The sequence below is a fragment of the Siphateles boraxobius genome, unplaced genomic scaffold, assembly GCF_051911475.1.
Source record: "Siphateles boraxobius isolate OS27281-9 unplaced genomic scaffold, OSU_SipBor_1 41, whole genome shotgun sequence".
NCBI lineage: Eukaryota > Metazoa > Chordata > Actinopteri > Cypriniformes > Leuciscidae > Siphateles > Siphateles boraxobius.
In genome coordinates, this window is record NW_027509042.1 from 16,572,304 (window position 1) to 16,591,997 (window position 19,694).

The window sequence follows — 19,694 nt, forward strand, 5'->3', positions numbered from 1 at the left end:
AGTGCTATATAAATGAAGGTGACTCGACTAAAATAATAATTTATTATTGTTATACAGTACTAATTACAATATTTATGAATTAGCACATATATTTAATCAAATCGCAGCTTTTCCGATTTGATAATCACACGTATTAATCACGTCATATTGCTTTTTCGGATTTATTTTAACAAACATGACGGGAAAAAAGTTTATGTATCTTTCAATGAGTAATGTAATTACAAATAAAATGATTATTATTATAATTGTTATTAAATAAAAAATATTAAAATAAGAAATACAATATATCACTGTAAAATAAAAAAAGTATTTACAAAATTAATATTTAATATTAATTTTATTTTACAGAACAATTTTAAAAGTACAATACTAATATTTAAGAAACAACCCCCATATATTGATTTAATTAAATCACAGCTTCTGATTAGATAATCACACTAAGCCATATCATATAAAAAATCATTTATTCTGATTAATCATGCAGCCCTAAACAATAGTTCTCATCAAATAAACAAACTTAAGAAAAAAAGTATGAATTCAATTTACTTTTCAAGTAGTTAATGAAGAACTATTCATTAACACAGTGGAATCATCTTGGCCGTGACTAAAGACGTGAGGCTGGTACTAAAGCTACGCATTAAAATGCTTCAACTTCATGAGCTGTAAAACAAAAATGATGGAAGCAGACATATCAGAACATAATGCTGTAAAGCTGAAATACCAAGGGGGAAAAAGTACAAGCAATCTTTCTCACCCGTCTTTGTTCGAGTTAATGATGGCCATTAAAAAAATCCATTACAACTATAAATGTTATCAGGTCACAAAGGGGCTAGTGTGTTACAGCCTGTGCGAGGTCTGGAGCCGCCACACAGGATCAGGAAAGAATGAATCGGTTTTGGTTTGACTGTCTTACACAATATCCTGTAAAACAAACAGCAAGCCACAATAAGCAGGATGCGTGATACAATTTTAATGGATGGTGCTAATATTAAATAACCATATCTTGCCAGCCGTGCTTGGTTAAAGATATTGAACTCAGTGAGTTTAACAGCCCACGGCAAACGGACCAAATTGCTGAATTCTGAGATGCTGTTCTTGTTCATCTCAACAGACTGTAGCAATGCAAAGTGTGTGACAAGTGTGTGTTTTGTTAGGTCAGCCTAAGCTTTTGTCCTTCAGACAGCCTCTAGAAGTGATAAAGAGAGAGTTACGTGATCCACCTTGAGCGGGGCACCAGCTGCCGCCCATGTCCTACATCAAGAAATGATCCCTCAGCGGCTGCCAAAATAAAGAGACAGATCAACAATGAATACTCTTTCCTCCTGTATATCTGTGCGTGTGTAGTTTTACAACACATTTGTTGCCTTCTCAAATATATATGCGTGTATGCATTGTTTCTCTCCGCATCAGCCCTAATGGGACTGTATGCCAGACGTAAGAACACTATTTTCGCAGAAACGCAGCACACCGTGTATTGTAGAATCAACATTTTGTCAGATTCCCCGTGAAAAGGGTGGGGGGGGGACACCTTTCAGAGAATGAATTGAATGTAAATGTGTCTGAGATGGGATGGCAAAGTGTCGGTGGCGCTGTCTCATTTTGACTACGCCGGAAAGACTGACAGCCTCCTCAGACATCTCGACGCTTTCAGACTGACAGGACGTTCGGTGTACATCAAACACGCTGACAGAAAGCTGCAGCTCTGCCAAAATAAGAACCGTTCCATTTGCAACTGCTCACAGAATTACATGAAACAAAAGCATATTGCGTGTAAAGGTCTTTGTAAATCTCTGGCATATTACATTAATATTTAAGCCTGAGATTAAATGAATTGATAGAATTACACTACCGTTCAAAAGTTTCATGATAGAATTTTTTAATGTTTTTGAAAGAAGTCTGTTATGCTCACTGAGGGTGCATTTATTTGTTCAAAAATACTGTAAAACAGTAATAATAAGAAATATTAGGTTACACTTTATTTTAAGGTGTCATTGTTACAGTGTAATTATATATTTAAGTACTGAGTAATAATAATTAACTACATGTACTTACTATAGAGTTAGGATAGGATTTGGTTGAGGGTTAGTTCCATGTAATTATGCATAATTTACTGTTATTACTATGGTAAGGACATGTAACATATGTAACAAGGACACTAAAATAAAGTGTTACCAAATATTATTACAATTTGAAATAACTGTTTTCTATTTTAATATATTTGACATATTTCAGTAGCCTTTACTAGTGTCACAAGATCCTTCAGAAATCATTCTAAGCTGATCTGGTGCTCAACAAACATTAATTTTGATGATTAGAAATGTTCAAAAGAACAGCATTTATTTAAAGAAAAACATTCTGAATGTAATTCATTGTAAATTAAAGGTGAAAAATCTCACAAAATAGAAAAATAAATGTATTTTTATTAGTGCAGTCAAATCGATTAATCACATCTAACAAAAGTTTGTAAATATATAATGTGTGTATACATATATTATATATACAGTATATATATGTAATATATGCGTGTACTTTTATGTATCTGACAGCACTAATTTTTGTGTCAATAAAGAAACATACGACACTTAAATGCATTAAATTATCCCATTCAGTCGTTTCGTCAAATTACTCTTAAATTAATGATCAAATTTGTAAAAAAAACAAAAAAAACATTAAGTTTAAGCATAATTCAAGTAGAAATAACTCTATTGTCCCATATCAAATGAGGAAAATTCAAGAGATGTCAAACAAAAATCTCAAAAATCCGGTTGCAGGTATGTTGCTATGCGTTTGCTAAGGTGTTCTGAGTGATTGTGAGCATGTTGCTAGGGGGCTCTGGGTGGTTGCTAGGTTAGGCCAAGTCAAAACAGCCCACTCTACTCTATAAAAACAACACGAATTACTGTAAAATTGTAGGATTGCTTGGAATCTGTGTAATGTGACAAGCTTTTAAGTTTCAGTGAGTACAATGATAACCCAGGTAAGGTTGGAAGAAAAAAACAAAACATACCTTAAGATTGCCTTAAGAAATTCAAAAGAGCTGCCAGTCTGTTTCAACCCTGTAAAAGACACATGGAAAGATTAACACACACTTTATCTAGTTATAGAGCGTGAGAGTGAATTCATGAATGAGACATGTGCACATATAACTTATCAGGTAAATCATACCATCAGTCACAGGTTTTGTAGACTGCTACCACTGTCCCCGCTAGATGATCTAAATGCAAATGATCTGAAATGCCTCTGAATGCATTTCATACTGCTGCGGGACGTGTGTGGACATAACCAGCGTTCATATTAGAGATCAAAACACATGCTGAGAGTTGCTTAACTTCACCCTCCCCACCCCAAGTCCTCTAATATACAGCAGTCCTTTAATTGTGATGGAGTTTTCCATCAAAAAGGCTAAAATGTTCCCCAAACAGACGCCATTTATCCTTCAGCGGCCCAGGATTGATGTGGTATTAGCAGGGTCTGTGACCCCGTCCCAGCCAAGAACCAAAAACCTATTTGTTTTATTACATTTTAAGGAATTTTTAATACAGTCTATTAAGGCTGTCTTACAAATCTCCCACAGCTCGACCCCATCTGCGGCCTGATCAATTTTTATACTGCTGATCCGTCCCCTTCCTTCTCATTTTGTCATCGCAAAATTCATATAATATAGGATTTTCTTATGGAAAACTTGCCATAAAAATCCGTTACTACATCTGCTGATGTGTACGGGAGGCCGCCGCGTGAAGACGGAGAGGGCTTTGGTGAAGATAAAATTTGTTTCAGCGGTAAGCAGAACTGTTTAAATGTTATTTATTTTCATGCTCCAAAGAAAATATATTGTGAAGTGCAACATTGATTTAGAACATAACAATGTCTCCGTATAGGCGTAGAAGAGGTGGAGGCAGGGGCCGATTTATGAATCCTTTGCTCAGCTCCTTTAATTGAATTTTCCAAATCTCTCGCCACACAGAAATAATCAATACCTTCGGTCCAGGCGACAAACTTGACTCAGAATTATTGCGCTCTCTCTTTTTCCATTTTGCGCTCATCAGCAACATGTAACGTGAAGCTCGGAACTTGGTAATGCCTGAATAAGCCAGAAAATGTATAGTCGGTGTGATTGTTTAGGAGGGGTGGCCTCTCTAGAATGCTTGGGAAAAACTTTTGTCAGTTTTGCCATAAACATCTTGCTCGTTGAGTTGCCCTTTCGCCCAAGGTTATGTTTTGGGAAGCCATTAGATGATTGCCGGGAGTTGGAAGGGGCTTCCGTTAGGGACATGGATTCAGCGGTTTGCCTGTCAAAGTTAAAATATCCTTGTGGATTTTCTCAGCTGTCTTGGCGGTATCACGCTGCCTGGTGCTCAGCTTGCTTTTACACGAGTAGTGTCATATCCTCGCCCTCATATGTCATCCGCACCAGCTCCTGCATGGCTCAAGTGACACTGAGTGTTTGAGAACTCTAATAGCAATGATGTGTCTCTATGAAATCCAGGGCCAGGATCTAATGGTGTCCCAAGAGACTTTCAACATCTTCAGCTACTTACACTGCAGTACAATGCATTTATTTACTGTAATTAATATTTGTCTTCAAGTATCATTTATTTAAAGCTTAATAATGTTGCTGCAAAAAAACAAAAAAAAGTGGTCCTCTGGGCTAGATATGAACGTAGAAAAATATTCAAACACTATTTAGGGAACTTCAGTGAGGTCATTTCAAACTTATACAAATCCTACTAAAATGTAATGAGAACAAAACGCGTTATTTGTACAGGACGATGTAGACATACTCGGATGTTCCGTTTGATAACTGAAACTGCACCCTGAAACAGTCCATATTTATCTGCGTTTCAGAAAAAAATATTTGTTTTCATGGACAATCGCAATCTTTTGTGATTGGAAAGTAATTAGATTTTGTCACATCAATCTAATTCACAAGTTTACAATTCCAACACAGAAAAAGGCCTTTCATAACACAAATGACAGAAAAAAATCCTTGCCAAATTAAAATGTTTAAATTAATATATCTATTTGAATATATTTAAAAATGTAATTTATTCCTGTGATGCAATGCTGAATTTTCAACAGCCATTACTCCAGTCTTCAGTGTCACACGATCCTTCAGAAATCATTCTAATATGCTGATTTAGTGATTTATTATAAATTGTGAAAACATTTGTGCTGCTTAATAGTCAAACCAACAGCATTTATTTTAAAGAGGAATCTCTTTTTCAAAATATAAATGTCTTTACTGTCACATTTGATCAGTTTAATGAATCCTTGCAGAATAAAAGTACTAATTTAAAAAGAATTTGCTGACCCCAAACTTTTGGTAAATAATATAATATAATAATTGGTTCAACGTGTCCCAATTTCACATTATGACACACAATCAAACCTTATACTCATAAGCAGCCTTAAATCATTTGTTTATCTTCAGTGTCTGTCTAGGGATGTAAATGTGAAAACACTCTTGTACTGTTGTTGTTGTTTTCTACATTGATAAATTTCATGCTCCACCATGTGATCAAGATTGTGACATTCCTTTGGTGTCGAGTTACAAGCAACATATACGCAAAGGTCCTTGAGTGTGACTAATTAAAACAATTCAGTCGACCTTATCTTAAAAACATGCTGAACTTCATCACAATCCAGCCATTGTGTTGCATCAAATCACTATTGTGCGATTGAATCACAAGTGCAGCTTTGCTGGGGGCTGAATGTGTGCTTGAAATAATCTAATTAATTCTGTCCCATGAAGAGGAGTTCTGGCTTGTTTGTGTTAGGAAAATGAAATATTTTTCTTAGAAAAAGAGAACCTTTTATTTGTGCAGAAATCGGGCAAATGTTTATGAGCACGACGCATTGACAAACCAAATCTCGTAAATGGCTATTCAAAGGTCCCATGTGACCAAGATCCAGAACCTCAGTGCTTGAAATTAATCATGACTCACATATAAGTGGAACACAAAATGTTTTCTTTCTCTTGCTCTTTTAGACAAAGTCACAATCATCATACAGTAATATGAATCAATTCAATACGGGACATAACTTATCCTTGTGTCAGAGTCTAACAAAGAGTGTGTTGTGATGGGGAAACATTCAAGATTTGAAACACAACTAATTGTGTGCTCGCTGCTATCTGATCTGACAGAATTACTAAGTTTGGATATCCACTTAAGATAAGTGTTATCGTTCATGCTTCTAAATGATAAATAAACTTTTGAATTCAATTCTAAACATTCAGTTGATCCCCAAATTCACTCACCTTGGAAACGACCCTTGTTTGTGTCTGCTCTATGTGCGCAAGATGCAACTTTAGCAGCTGGAAAGCAATAAAAATCGGTTTTATGTTTCACACGCAGCAAGAATTTGTCATGTGAACTCTTAAAAGCAAATAAAGTATTTAAATAATGTCTATAAAGTGACCTTGAGCTGCGAGGCGTTTGCATTATGCGGTTTATGCATATACAGCAGAAAAGTCAAAGAAAGGACTCACACAGATTCTCATGTCTCTTGAGTTCAGTTTGTAGATCAGCAGGACTCATCAGAAAGAGACTCCTCAGCTCACTACTGCCCTCTATTGGCTACACACAAACATTCGTGTTTAAAAAATTGTGTGCAACCTCCATAAGATGCATTAAATGTAGCTAGCTACACATACCAAAATAAGCTTGATCTAGTTCTACAGTTAAGTAACTCAGTACCACAAATTCAGGATTGAGGGACCAAACGTAATAATTTAGATAAAAGAAACATAAAAATGCACATCAGTTGACCACTAATGTTTCCTCAATGTATATGGTGGTTCAGACCCTGATTTAGTCTTAGTTTAGTAGTCTAATTGGCCAGTCTATGAACAATCCTTCAGTAAATACACTAATACATGATACACTGTGGTCTTCTACTATGGTCGATCCACGTACCAATAATGTTTCCAGCTGTTGCCTGTATTTCATGAGATCCTTGAGAGACTTTTTCACCTTAGACCTGAGGAACAGAAGTCTGTGGGGGAAAGGTATTCCAAAAACAAACTATTAAAAAAATAGACAACAATTTAGTAACATTTTACAATAAGGTTCAATGTGTTAACATTGGTTAATAGTTACAATAGTTAATACTAACAATAAAAAACCCCCCACTAATTTAAAAGAATCTATTATCTCTTAACGCTAATTTCAACATTTACTAATACATTATTAAAATCAAAAGTTGTATATTATTTAATGGACCTGAGCTAACTAATGTTCACAAAGATTAATGAATACCGTAACAAATGTATTGCTCATTGTTAGTTAACGTCAGTTAATGTATAAACTAACATTAACTAATGAGACCTTATTGTAAAGCCTTACCATTCATTTTTAACACAATATTTATTAATCTGATTTTTTTATTATTATTCTTGAATTGCTAGGCATGTGCTGCATGTCAAAATTTAAAATTAAATTACATTACATTATTAGATTCTTGCAGAATATTTGCTTGATAAGGACATAAGATCATATTCATATTCCTTACTAAATCTTTGAGGGGAGGACAAGCTGACTAAGAATAAGATCTTCCTTTATTTTTAATACACATTTAAACATATTGGGGGACATGTTAAAGAGTCTGCCAAATCTTTTACAAGGTCCTTCGTCCAATCACACTCGAGATCTCTTCTACATTTTGCACAAGAAGTTCTTTTAGCTTTGACTCGCCAAACGAATACATTCTTAAATGAATCATAAGCCCGCTCTCTTTATTGATGTTTTTATATATATTTAACTAGCTTCCTCTTAAATGACTGCACTATAAAATTCAAAACTAATGCTTGTCTTGATGGATCACACAGAGCTCTGTGTTAGTATGCGTTGGAGAGGAAATAGGTCTTTTCTTAAACTCTCCTTATCCAACTATTTTTAGTGCTATGTAAATCAACTAGGCTTTTGGCTGGTGATGAAACTCCCTCCATGTCCTGTCATTAAATTCTGATCAGTCATAATGGCTATCAGCCAACTGGGACAAAGGAAATATCCAGTAATGAGGAGAAATTTCCACTGCTTCAGTTATACCAATGTTAGTAGCTTCATAAAAATAGACTTTGATGGCACTCTGGTTTTTGTAAAATATAACCAAGTAAAAAGTTGAATAAAATAACTCAACAACGGCATTCTAACTTGAAACTAAAAATGAAAGCATGGGCCACTAATTAAACATTATAAAGTGTGTTTTTTACATTTTATTTTTTTTTATTTAAATCTTAAACATTATTACTAAAATGACAGAAATCATCAACATTTCTTTATCCTTACCTCTCAGCATCTGTCATGGGCTCTTTTGTCTGAGAGGGATTCATTTTCTTCCCACCTGCTCTGGAATTACCTGCTGATGAAGCACTAAATGTCAGCCAATTTATCAAATCGGCACGAGCAAAGATATTATTAATGGCTTCACAGACAGCTACTCTAAATGCATTATCACTGGATTACAAGAGACCCCTACTGTACAGGATGTTGGAAACGACATGACATGAGCAGGGGATCGTTTATGGTGATGGTAATCAAAAGCGAAAAGAACACACATACGTCTTACTTTCTTGACAATAAAAAAATGAAAATAAAAACTCCTGGGGGGCAAAATGTGATTTTTGTGTGACTAAAAGGAGACAGTAGCTGGACTGTGGTTTCTAGTACCTGCAGGTTTTGTTAATCGAGGTCCAGTCATAGGCGAATAGTTCCTGTTTGGTGCATGCCTCTTAGCAGGGCTCTAAAATAGATGAAAATTAACCATTTACATCCTTCAAAACGTCTGTGTAGCTATTGATTTTTTGTTGTACTTTTAAGAAGCAAAATCTTATTCCTTTACTTTCATAACATATGATTAAGTCAAATGATTAAGTTAAAGAATATGTAAAGCCAGTTATTGATCTGAAATCTATAGTAGAGAAGTATGCAAACTCACGTTTTCTTTGTCTTGTAAATGAAAGGCTCTCTTCACACTGTATGGGAAATTAGACAGCAGAACTTTAGTCTTGATTTTTTGTTCTTGCATTTATGTGGATGATCCCTATACAATAATATGTCATGTGTATGTGCATTCAGTATATAGGAAGACACCAGTTTTTCTTGCACATTGCTCTTTACTGACATAAGGAAATTTTAATGATTCACGATTTCTCATAATACTTACTAACATTGTTTCTTTGACTGGTAAAATGTTAGCTATATAGTAGTCTTAAAAGTATTAACGTTACCACAGTTCATGGATATGGTAACGTTAATCGTTATTATTTTGGCAAGCATCCATGATAGCAAAGTAACGTTACCATCTTATGTTATCACTGTACTTTATCCGTTAAGGTAGCATGATCACAATTATATGCCACGTCAGTTGTTATATGTGAGCCAAATTAATGTATACACTTAACTTACGGCATTTTAAATATTTACTTCTTGAAGTCGATATCTCTTTCTTGAAGTTATAAGAAGACAGACTGGCGCTTTTATTTGTAGTTTGGCGCGGTGCGACAGCAATTTAGTTCCCCGGAAACACTCATCTGTGCTTCTACATAAGTTAACGTTACTTGTTTAAGTATTTTATAGTGGCTAACTCTATTTTACCGGAAAATTCTCACAGAATGAGTTATAATATTGTTAGAGTGACGATGGGTTTACCTGCTTAGTTTATATCACAAGTACTGCACAGCATATCTAATTAATACATGAGAAGCATTGAAAGCATGTGTTTCCTTTCTCTCTTTTAAACTGCACACCGTAGGAGGGTTTTGTTTACACACGGCAGTCATGGCAATCAGACTCAATAGTGAACATCACCAACCATAAAATAGCCTACCTACTCACCTTTCTAACTTACAGCTATTGTTACAATATGCTTTGATATTTCGGTTGCATGTTGGCAATATTTTCATAATGCAGCGCTCAGAGGAAGAGAGGTTGTATATGGCGTGCAGGGCTGCTTATCTCTCAGTGTTCAGGTCCAGCCTGGTTAATATGACTTCAAAAGATCAGCTGTGCACCGGTGAGCATAATGCATCTCAACACCGTATATCTGCACGTTGATCTTTAATACAAAGGCTAAATATTATTGATAAGACCCATAAATCGGTCAAACTTTATAATTCATTCCTAATTCATTACTTAATTTATCATTCAAGAAACAAACATTATATAATGTTGTATATCATGTAAATTCAAATAATATGTAATATAATATAATATGTAATGCAAACAGCAATACACTAGTCAACATTTAAATATTTTTGAAAATATAAATATTTTATAATGACTTTCTAGTTATATCTAATGTCAGTACAAAATATTATCACTAGGTTAGGTTAAAAGTCAGTGTATATGATCCATCTCTGCTGTTTTGTCTCAGTTCTTCAGCAAGCCGGTAGAAATCCATCACAGAAAGCTTTAGACAAATATTGGCCCCCAGGAACCAAGAAAATGAATTTTGATGACCTTTTTGAGATCCTTAAGAAGGAAAATCCAGCAGAACCAGACGAGCTTATGAGAATTTTCAAGAAATTTGATGTAAATTGTGATGGATATGTCTCGCATGATGAGCTCAGCAGAATTCTTACTTCGGTAAGTGTTAAATCAATTCTCTCTTCACAAACATAAGCTGTGTCCCAATTCGGAGGCGGCTGCATCCTTCAAAGGATGAATTGGGACACAGCTTTATTGTGTCTGTTGTAATCATTTCAGGTTTGTATTTTGATTTGTTTGTTTTAGTCTGGTGAAAAAATGTCACCTGAGGAAGTGGATGAAATCTTTTCCTTAGCAGATGTCAACAAAGATGGAAAGTTAGACTACGCAGAGGTACGATCTCCAAGCATTGCACAGCAGTACACTTTTGGTAAATAGACAAATTATAGTATAGTTGAGTTGATTTAGCCAGGCTGGTCCCACTTTATATTAAATTTCTTTAACTACTATGTTCTAACGTTTGAATTAATCATTTGATACAATGCACTTGTCGTGCAGATACGCTTTAACCTTATACTTATATTTAAAGAATATATATCTGCATGTAATTCATATCTATAACCCTACTCGGTAACACTTTATTTTGGTGTTATTGTTACTGTTACATGTAGGCTAGTTACTGTAGTAATAACTAAAAGATATGCATAATTACATATGCAATTAACCCTAAACCAAACCCTCATCCTAACCCGTACCCTATAATAAGTACATGTAGTTAATTATTATTACTCTGTACCTAAATGTATAATTACACTGTAAAACTAACACCTTAATATGAAGTGTAACCCCCTACTCCTACCCAAACCACCAATCCTGTCCCCTAAACTTACCCAATAAGCACAATGTACCTAACAGTGATTTCTAATGCAAGTTCATAGTAGTTGAAGACACCTACTGTAAAGTGTGACTGTCAGATTGCTGTTTAGTTTTGCAGGCTTCTCAGGTCTACAGCAGAACAGTGTCAGACACTGGCACTGGAGAAGCTTGAGGCTGATGCCAAACTGAAGAGGCAGAACTTTGGCAACCAGTTGGAAAACCCTCCACAGAGCTCAGAGTCCCAATCCGAGCTTTCTGCTGCACCGACACAGTCCAGAACAGAGCTGGAAACAACACACAGGAAAGGTATGATACAGGGTCTGCACAAAATATAAAAACACACTAACCCCTGGTTTCACAGACAGGGTTTAGATTAAGCCAGGATTAGGCTTAAGCTCAATTAGGACAGTTTAGTAGCTTTTATAAATATGCCTTTGACAAAAACATGACTGGTGTTCATCTTTAGACAAAACAATGGCACTGATATAGTTTAAGATATGTCAGTGCAAGTGGCTTTCAGTTAAAACAGCTCAAACATACATTTTAGTCTGGGACTATCTTAAGCCTTGTCTGTGAAACCAGGCTTTTGTATATTGAGAATGAGCGTGTTCAGGTTAGGTTTGTTCAGCTCTTATTTACTGGCCAGATTGCACATGTGCATGCACACAAAAGCAAACAACAATTCTGTTTTCATTCTTCCTAGTGCAGTCTAATGTATAGTAACTAATGGTCTAGCTATTGATTTCCCATCATGTGTGATGAGAAATGGACTCATTTGGATTTGTGCCATACATCATAATGTGAACTCAATAGAGGGTTTGTGTGGAGGAGGAAATTTTAAAGCCTTTTGATTAAGGCAATCATTTGTCATTATTATGAGTAAGTGCAGGGCTAGTGAAGATTTAGCAGAGGATTTGCTTTTGCCATGTCGTGTTCAACTTTAAAGTCACCATGAAATCTAAATGGACAATTCTTGTTTTTATGATAGAATATTGAAGTGTTTATTATAAATTATTTATCTGTGCCCTTTTTATTATATAATTCATGAGCCCTTTTAATGTGCCCTTCCCCTCCCTCTCTCAGTGACATCTCTTCTCTTCTCTGATGATGTGTTTTTTTGGCGTGAGGGCGGGACAACCTGTCAATCCCATGACATCACAACAATAGAAAACCTCAATCATACAATCAATTTATCCTGTTGGATAAAATCAAGTCCCGCCCTACATTTTCTTCTTATTTGAGGAGCCGTTTCAATTGGATATACATCACAATAAGGATGAAAAGTCTATCGCAACTTCCGTTTCATGTCGATTTTTATGTGAATCAAATCATTGGTTTGAAATGCGAAAAAAAAAAAATATTATCTGCATCGTGCGTTTCATTTTTCGGAATGCTTTGTGATGCAGCTGTTGTAATAAAGATCCACATTATAATGGATTCAGCTTATAGTTTCTACGTTTGCATTTGACAGACAGTCGCTCCTCATCCAGACCATCATCAGCTCGCAGTCGTCGGTCATCTTTATCCACGGCCATCACCATGGGCACTGGCAGCACTAAGAGTGGCAGACTGGCAGAGCCCAAATCTCTACAGGTACCAACTGCGTGAATGTCAGTTTTTTTTTGGACTTTGCTTGAAATCTCTCACAGAGCTCTGAAGAAGAGATGTAAAGTTTGGGATAAGATTACGCAATCAAAATATCATTTAAAGAATAATAATTATTAAAGAACTGCTATAAAGATAACAACAATTTTTAGTGAGTTTCACAAACAATTACGAGGAACCTGACAATAGCACACTGAAATTAAAGTGAAACTTTGAAGTGGAAAGACTGAAATAGCTTTTTTTGTTGATGTAAATGTAGGCTACTCCAAAAGTCTTTTTTTAATTTTTAATTTAAAAAAATATTTTTTTACAGTGTATATTGAACTTCTGAATAAATGTTCAAATATAAATAATATTTTTATTAATAAAATGAATTAAAAACTTTAAAATAGTTCTTACATATACAACCTAACATTTTAGAAAAATCAAGTATATTATTTTAAAATAAAATAAAAGAAACATTTTAAAATAAAATATTTTAAAACGAAATACTAAAAATAAAAGCTGAGTAATAATGGAATGATCAATTTAGGAATAAATTGTTACATACACATAATCTGTTTTACTCTATCATCAGCTTCAATTTTGCCTACAGTACAATCTAAACTTTGTGTAAACTCAAGCGCCTTGCGGGCAGCTGTACATTTGCTGTGTTTTTGTTGTATCGAAGCTTTTTGGTTGCAAATTTTCACCTGGTCGATATGAGTGCAGCTCTGCTATTGATCTCCTTCCCTTTGTTTGCACTCTTTTTGACTTTAACCTCAGCTGGTTTGCTTTACCACGGAAAAATAATGACCAAGCTCGTCAAAGCAAAGACATTGGAAAAAAAACAGATGCTCTTGGGTGAAGAAAGTTCTATCGCCTCAGTTCCAGCCTGTTGTATTACCTGAGCCAGGAGCTTGATAATTGGGTGTAGGGATTGGAAAGGGTCAGGTTATGTGTTTTTATGGTGGCTTGCGGTCTGTGCGCGAGACTTTAAATTACGGAGGTTTCTGGAAGGTGACAGGGCAGTGTATTAGTCCAGCCGAGTGACCCATCTCCTTGGGACACTACATCAGGGCCTTTTAAAGTAGACACATGCCTCGGGCGCTTTTCTTCATTTTGATTCGGGGTGGACAAACCACCCAAGTGTTATGATTTGATCCTTAACACGTTTCACAACCCAGCATAAATTCTGGGAGGAAATTGCTTTTGTTGAAGAAGTGTCATTTCAGAACCATGTTTTTAGCACTCGGAAAAGAAGCATAAACCAATTCTAAACATTAAAAGGCCTCTGTGGCACCTGAGGACAAGGTTTATTTCCCAAAACTACTCTCTGATGGGTCAGAAAGGAGGCTGTTTGACTCCGATTTTTTGATTACTTGATGATTTAGAGTATATTTGCTGTAACATTTTAGCTGGACCCAAACAACAGCAGTTAAAAGAGCAAAAAGACTTGCTTTGGACAAGGATTTATGGGTTTCCTCAGGCCCTTTTTCTTTTAATTACATTATTAGTGCGTATAGTATGAATTTTGATGGTCTGCATTGAAATTTATCTTTCTGCACTATAGTAAAAAATCGTGATCTTTGTTTTGTTCCACTCAGGACTTTGAATGCCTTTGTTTTAGGAAAGATGTTACAATAGCGTCACCCTGTGGTTGTGCCTTCAACTTCATCCCAGAACACTTCTTCTGAAATAATCATACTACAGTTGTTTAATGTTTGCTGTTTTTCTAATCATTTTTATTTTGTTTTTTACTGTGTTAACACTTATTCCACCAGGATTGGAATCATACTCTTATGAGAGGATGTTTTTATCTGGAGGAAGATGGAACGATTGTTTCTCTCCAGTATCGTCTGCATATCCCAGAGACTACCGGTGTCTACCTGACAATACGGCCCCTAAATCTCAGCCCGATTCCTGGTAAATATATTGCACACAGTGTTAAAAACCAAAGTTAATGAAGTTACAGATTTTGAGTTATTCAAAATACCTACAGTAAATAAGCAGAAGTGTGTGTGTGTGTGTGTGTGTGTGTGTGTGTGTGTGTGTGTGTGTGTGTGTGTGTGTGTGTGTGTGTGTGTGTGTGTGTGTGTGTGTGTGTGTGTGTGTGTGTGCGCGCCACAGAGAAGCCTTCCTCGTGGATGTGTGTGGACACAGCTCTCTATGTGGTGATGGAGAACAAGACTAAAGAAGATTCAGCTTTGGTTTGCTTTACTGAGTTAAGGGATAAGGAGGTCAGTGAATGCATTACTTTCCTATCTAAATGTGATCTATTTGTTTTATCAAACTATAATATCTGCTTGCATTTAAAGTATTTTGACATGTTTTCTTATCAGCTGTAATGTAAGAATGTATTTCTATGACATGAGTGCCTTTTCGAGTTTGATATTGTGACTTTTAATAATTTAATTTTTTAAACATTCTATATTATGAAACATTCTATTAGACACATTAGACAATGTGTTTAAGTGATCATACATTGCCCCATCTCAAGCTAAACTAATTAATATTAATGGAGGTTCAGATATAATTATGCCCTCAGAAAAGTAAGGGTTGATTTTAATGCTGATATATTTTTTGCATATATACACATTTTTCAATGATCAGTCATTTAAAATCATGGAAACAATATTGATATTTTGATAGTGTTCCTGTGACAAACATAAAAAAACAGAAAATAAAGTGATTTCACTTCCTAAATGCATGGTGATGGCATTATTAGTTATATTTACAAATATTACGTTATCAGGGTCGATAAATTACTTGGGTACACAAATTATAACTATAACTTTTATTGTCAGCTGATATCGGAAAATAAATCCAACGTGAATAAACACAAAAGGCTAGATTTTACTTTCATATTATGTGAATATTTGTTAATACATTTATATTTAAATATTGTTAATACCTCCTCATGAAGAAAGAAAAAGAAAAAAGAATGTTACTAGCTTTTTGTGAATGTGTTTACAAAAAATTATATGAATTATCTATATTATATATATGAAGGACACAAATGTCATTTCATAGAATAACTCAAAAGTTATTTATGTAAGACCATTTTTATCTAATTTACAAAGAAATATATTAAAATATAAACAAATATATAATAAAGTATATTCTTTATATACAGTACATATATGAAATTAATTGAATCAAAATACTAATTGGAAAACTGCAGCAATATAAAGGTTAACATGAAATCCTGCCTCATTGGAATTGTAATTTTTACATTGTACAACAGTAAGTAATATGTATGTTGTGTGTGATTGATGAACAGAAGTTTGTGTGGAGAGGAGAGCTCAATGCCGGCTCATATCTGCTCATGCCCTTCACCACCGGCTGCAGATTGATGAAAAGTACAAGGAAGACCACCACTAAACCTGCTCAGCTAGTCTACCGCACCCAGTCTGGAGAGCTGGAGCTCACCAAAGAGTTCAAGTTAGTCAACTCTAATATAGGGGGACCCAACAAAAGTCTATTAAGTTTATGTTTAATGCTATCTGTATGTTTGATTACTGAATTTAGGTTATTTTATGTATCTTTGAGAATAATATACAGCATGTGTGTGCAAAGATGCTGTACTGTTTTGTTCCTCAGGGCGGCATTGTCTGACATCTTTGAAGTGATCGATTTGGACGGCAGCGGCCTGCTGAGCCTAGAGGAGTACAACTTCTTTGAACAGAGAACCAGTGGGGAGAAATGTGATGAGGATGCCTGGGCCATCTGCAAAGGTTCTTATACAAACACTGTGTATGAAGCGGACACATAATCCATCAGAGCTTTTAAAGTCACCCTGAAATCAAAATTGACCATTCATGCAGTATTTATTATAAATTATTTATCCATGCACATCATCATTTTTTGAAATCATGTGCCTGTGCAATCTATAATATTAACTACTTCCCCTTCCTCTTGCAACAACATCTCTTCCCTGATGATATTTTTCAGCATGAGGGCGGGACAACCTGTCAATCACATGACATCACAGCAATAGCAATCCACAACAATCCAATCAATTCTCAATGGACAAAATCAAGTCCCGCCCTATATTTTTTATAGTTTGAGAAGCTGTTTTACTCGAATATATGTCACAATTGAGAAGAAAAGACTATCACTAACTTCTGTTTCATGCTGATTGTAATGCTCTCAAAATCTGATGATGCAATTGAATCATTATTGCCTAGTACATTTTCTTGGCTCCTCTGATAAATTATTGATTGAGTCTTCAGAAATGTAATTTATTTTAAAAAGACGCTTCCAGATCTTGAACAAGTACTGTCCAATCCAATCCAATAATATGCATTATTTCTATAACAGTATGTGCTCTTCTATAGAGAACTTTGACACAAGGAAAAATGAGTTAACTAGACAAGGCTTCCTAAAGCTCAACCTGATGGAAGCGAATGATCGGGAGGGTGACCCCAGGGATTTGTGGCTCACCTTGGAGGCCATGGGCTACAACCAAAGCTTGGAAATGGTGGAGGTACAAAGGTCTATGAGCTTTACTCATGAGCAGTGATGGGGAAAGTTACTTTTAAAAGTAATGTGTTACAATATTGCATTACTCCCTAAAAAAGTAACTAATTGTGTTACTTGGTCAATTTTAATGGAAAGTAATACATTTTAAGTTTAACCTTTTGCGTTACTTTTTGTCACCTGGGCTGGGCTTGCTTGTTTGTTTGTTTTTCATCTTTTTTTAAAGTCCAAAAGTGAAATGAATAAGTATGCATTTCACTGTGTTTATTCATTTTGAGGAATACTGAATCTGTTTTTGTGCCAGTGAGATGAGTAAATGCCTGCTCACATTTAGTCCATCATGTTTACACAGCGCGCACAACTCCTCTGCATTACTCCTGATCTCTGTCAATAAGTGATGTCAGTCAATAAACGGCAAAACAAAGTAACTTGTGTTATGTATTTGAAAAGTAACTCAGATATTTTGTTGTAAATTTAAAAGTAATGCGTTACTTTACCAGTTACTTGAAAAAAGTAATCTGATTACGTAACTCGCGTTACTTGTAATGCATTACCCCAACATTGCCCATGAGAGTCTTGTCATTTCAAATAGTAAAAACTGCAAGGATTTAGAATGTCCTTTATTTCTAAAATTAAACACTGTGTAATTTACTCATAGCCACCTTACAAGTTTTTCTTTATCCCATCAGGCCTGTCCATTTGTCATTGAAGTCTACTGTGAGGATGTCAAGGCTACTCTTCAGGCAGTTCATTTGGATTCTGGGATCAAGATGTTAAATTCTTCTGTACAGAGGTCTATCACATCAAAAGCAGAGGCTAGATCTCTGAAGGGTCAAGATAATGTCTTGGTTTATACATACAAAGGAGAGAGCAGAATTTCATCAGTCATTGCCAATAAGGTTGGTTGGTTATTCTTTAATGTCACTTAGCTAGTTTTTTTTTTGTTTGTTTTTTTAACCCAAATAAGTCTTTGGATTATTTAAAATGAATATATGGCGTCTATCTCTCATTTAAAAAAGCCCTTTAAAAATGTCTGTGCAGCCTGTGCAGGCCTCACATTTGTATGTCTTGTACTTAATATTCACTGAGAATAGCACAAGTAAGTAACTAAACCTCCAGTTGTTTGGAAAGCTTTATAGAAAGGAACACTGGCCATGAGTAGAATTTCAATGTCCTGATCTGCCATTATATAGACAAAGTCAGCTGATTGACACTTTTAACAGAGAGAAGGGAATTAGATCTGCAAAGAAAAATTGAGATTTTGCCATAGTTAGTGGAACTAATTATCTGAAATATACACTTTTATTATTAAAAAGTTTGTGTCTGTAATATTTTAGAAGAAGTCTCTTATGCTCACCAAGACTACATTTATTCAATTAAAAAATAAAAGCAGTACTATTGTAAAATAATATTACAATTTAATTTTTGTTTTGTTTTACATTTGTAATGTATTTAAAATGTAATTTATTTATCTGATGCAAAGCTGATTTCTCGAATTTTCAGCAGCCATTGCTCGAGTCTTTAGTGTCACATGATCAATTTAACGCAACCTTGCTGAATAAAAATTCTAATTTCTTTCAAACACTAAATATTTACTGTCCATTGAACGATAGTCTATATTATTCACTGTTGTTCATTAATCATTATAAAATGATTACAGCTGTAATTTCTTTTCACTGATTTTTCCCTGTTGTATTCTGGGTATCCATCACTCTCGCTGCTATAGTCCAGTCAGAAGGTTACGGTGCACATCAACAATGAACAAAGCAAGAACTGTGTGAGCAGCAGAGGCATGAGTATGTTTGCTGTGGAGGTTCCTGCCAGGACTAAAATGGTGAGATACACAAAACATAGGCCAGTTCATTTGTAGGTTCAGGGAGGGGCGCATTTTATGCTCCATTTCCCGTAGAACAAATAAATAGTTACATTTGACAGACACTCAGATGTACAATTTTGCAGAATATTTTAAAACTTGTGCTCTCTTTTGGTCTCTGTTCAGGTGTGTCAGCACGTCATGGCTTCAAATGATCAACAGGAGTGGACTTACAACTGCGTTGAGAGCATCATACCAAGTTTGTGAATGCTGCAGTAACGTTAGGAACTTATTATGATATAAAAAATCATGTAGTGCTTGTAAAATAAATGACATAATTTTGTTTGCTTGTTACAATGACCATTACATGCAAGTTTTACTAGTTTCAAAAGTTATTATTATTATTATTATTAACCATTAATTATGTAGTCAGTGAGTTACATTCATGATGTTCATGTTTTTTTGTAAATAAAGCAAATTTATTTTCAGTAAATATTTTTTATTTGTTTATG

General features: G+C 35.0%; 2 protein-coding genes across 10 annotated transcripts; one reads left to right on the forward strand and one right to left on the reverse strand.

Moving 5' to 3' along the window:
• Window positions 1-449: 449 nt before the first annotated feature.
• itgb3bp (integrin subunit beta 3 binding protein) lies at window positions 450-9,906 on the reverse strand. 9 transcript variants are annotated; one of them, XR_013192994.1, is made up of 10 exons: window positions 9,837-9,906; window positions 8,938-8,974; window positions 8,670-8,742; window positions 8,289-8,361; window positions 6,918-6,996; window positions 6,491-6,578; window positions 6,260-6,316; window positions 3,008-3,056; window positions 1,221-1,278; window positions 450-921 (listed from the first exon to the last, which is right to left on the reverse strand). XR_013192994.1 is itself a non-coding variant. In XM_077198640.1 (9 exons), exons 1-9 carry the CDS (start codon window positions 9,902-9,904, stop codon window positions 819-821), a joined length of 624 nt encoding a protein of 207 aa, XP_077054755.1. In that variant the 5' UTR covers window positions 9,905-9,906; the 3' UTR covers window positions 450-818. The 9 variants fall into 9 exon arrangements, 8 of the variants coding, with proteins under 8 accessions (XP_077054755.1, XP_077054754.1, XP_077054762.1 ...); XM_077198640.1 differs by lacking the exon at window positions 1,221-1,278 and having other exon boundaries at window positions 8,289-8,358; XM_077198639.1 differs by lacking the exon at window positions 1,221-1,278.
• On the forward strand, window positions 9,898-19,675 carry efcab7 (EF-hand calcium binding domain 7). Its single transcript, XM_077198637.1, has 13 exons — window positions 9,898-10,014; window positions 10,375-10,586; window positions 10,734-10,820; window positions 11,414-11,609; window positions 12,775-12,896; window positions 14,672-14,813; window positions 15,018-15,127; window positions 16,171-16,331; window positions 16,491-16,624; window positions 17,228-17,376; window positions 18,059-18,268; window positions 19,096-19,203; window positions 19,369-19,675. Exons 1-13 carry the CDS (start codon window positions 9,906-9,908, stop codon window positions 19,447-19,449), a joined length of 1,821 nt encoding a protein of 606 aa, XP_077054752.1. The 5' UTR covers window positions 9,898-9,905; the 3' UTR covers window positions 19,450-19,675.
• The last annotated feature ends 19 nt before the right edge of the window (window positions 19,676-19,694 follow it).

Coding starts and splice junctions, on each gene's coding strand:
- itgb3bp (XM_077198639.1), bottom strand. CDS start 9,904: ATGAAAATATTGCCAACATGCAACCGAAATATCAAAGCATATTGTAAC. Junction 8,743..8,937: donor ATTTACAAGACAAAGAAAAC/GTGAGTTTGCAT, acceptor CATCTATTTTAG/AGCCCTGCTAAGAGGCATGC. Junction 6,579..6,917: donor AACAGCTGGAAACATTATTG/GTACGTGGATCG, acceptor GTTTGTGTGTAG/CCAATAGAGGGCAGTAGTGA.
- efcab7 (XM_077198637.1), top strand. CDS start 9,906: ATGCAGCGCTCAGAGGAAGAGAGGTTGTATATGGCGTGCAGGGCTGCT. Junction 10,821..11,413: donor GAAAGTTAGACTACGCAGAG/GTACGATCTCCA, acceptor ATTGCTGTTTAG/TTTTGCAGGCTTCTCAGGTC. Junction 11,610..12,774: donor GGAAACAACACACAGGAAAG/GTATGATACAGG, acceptor TGCATTTGACAG/ACAGTCGCTCCTCATCCAGA.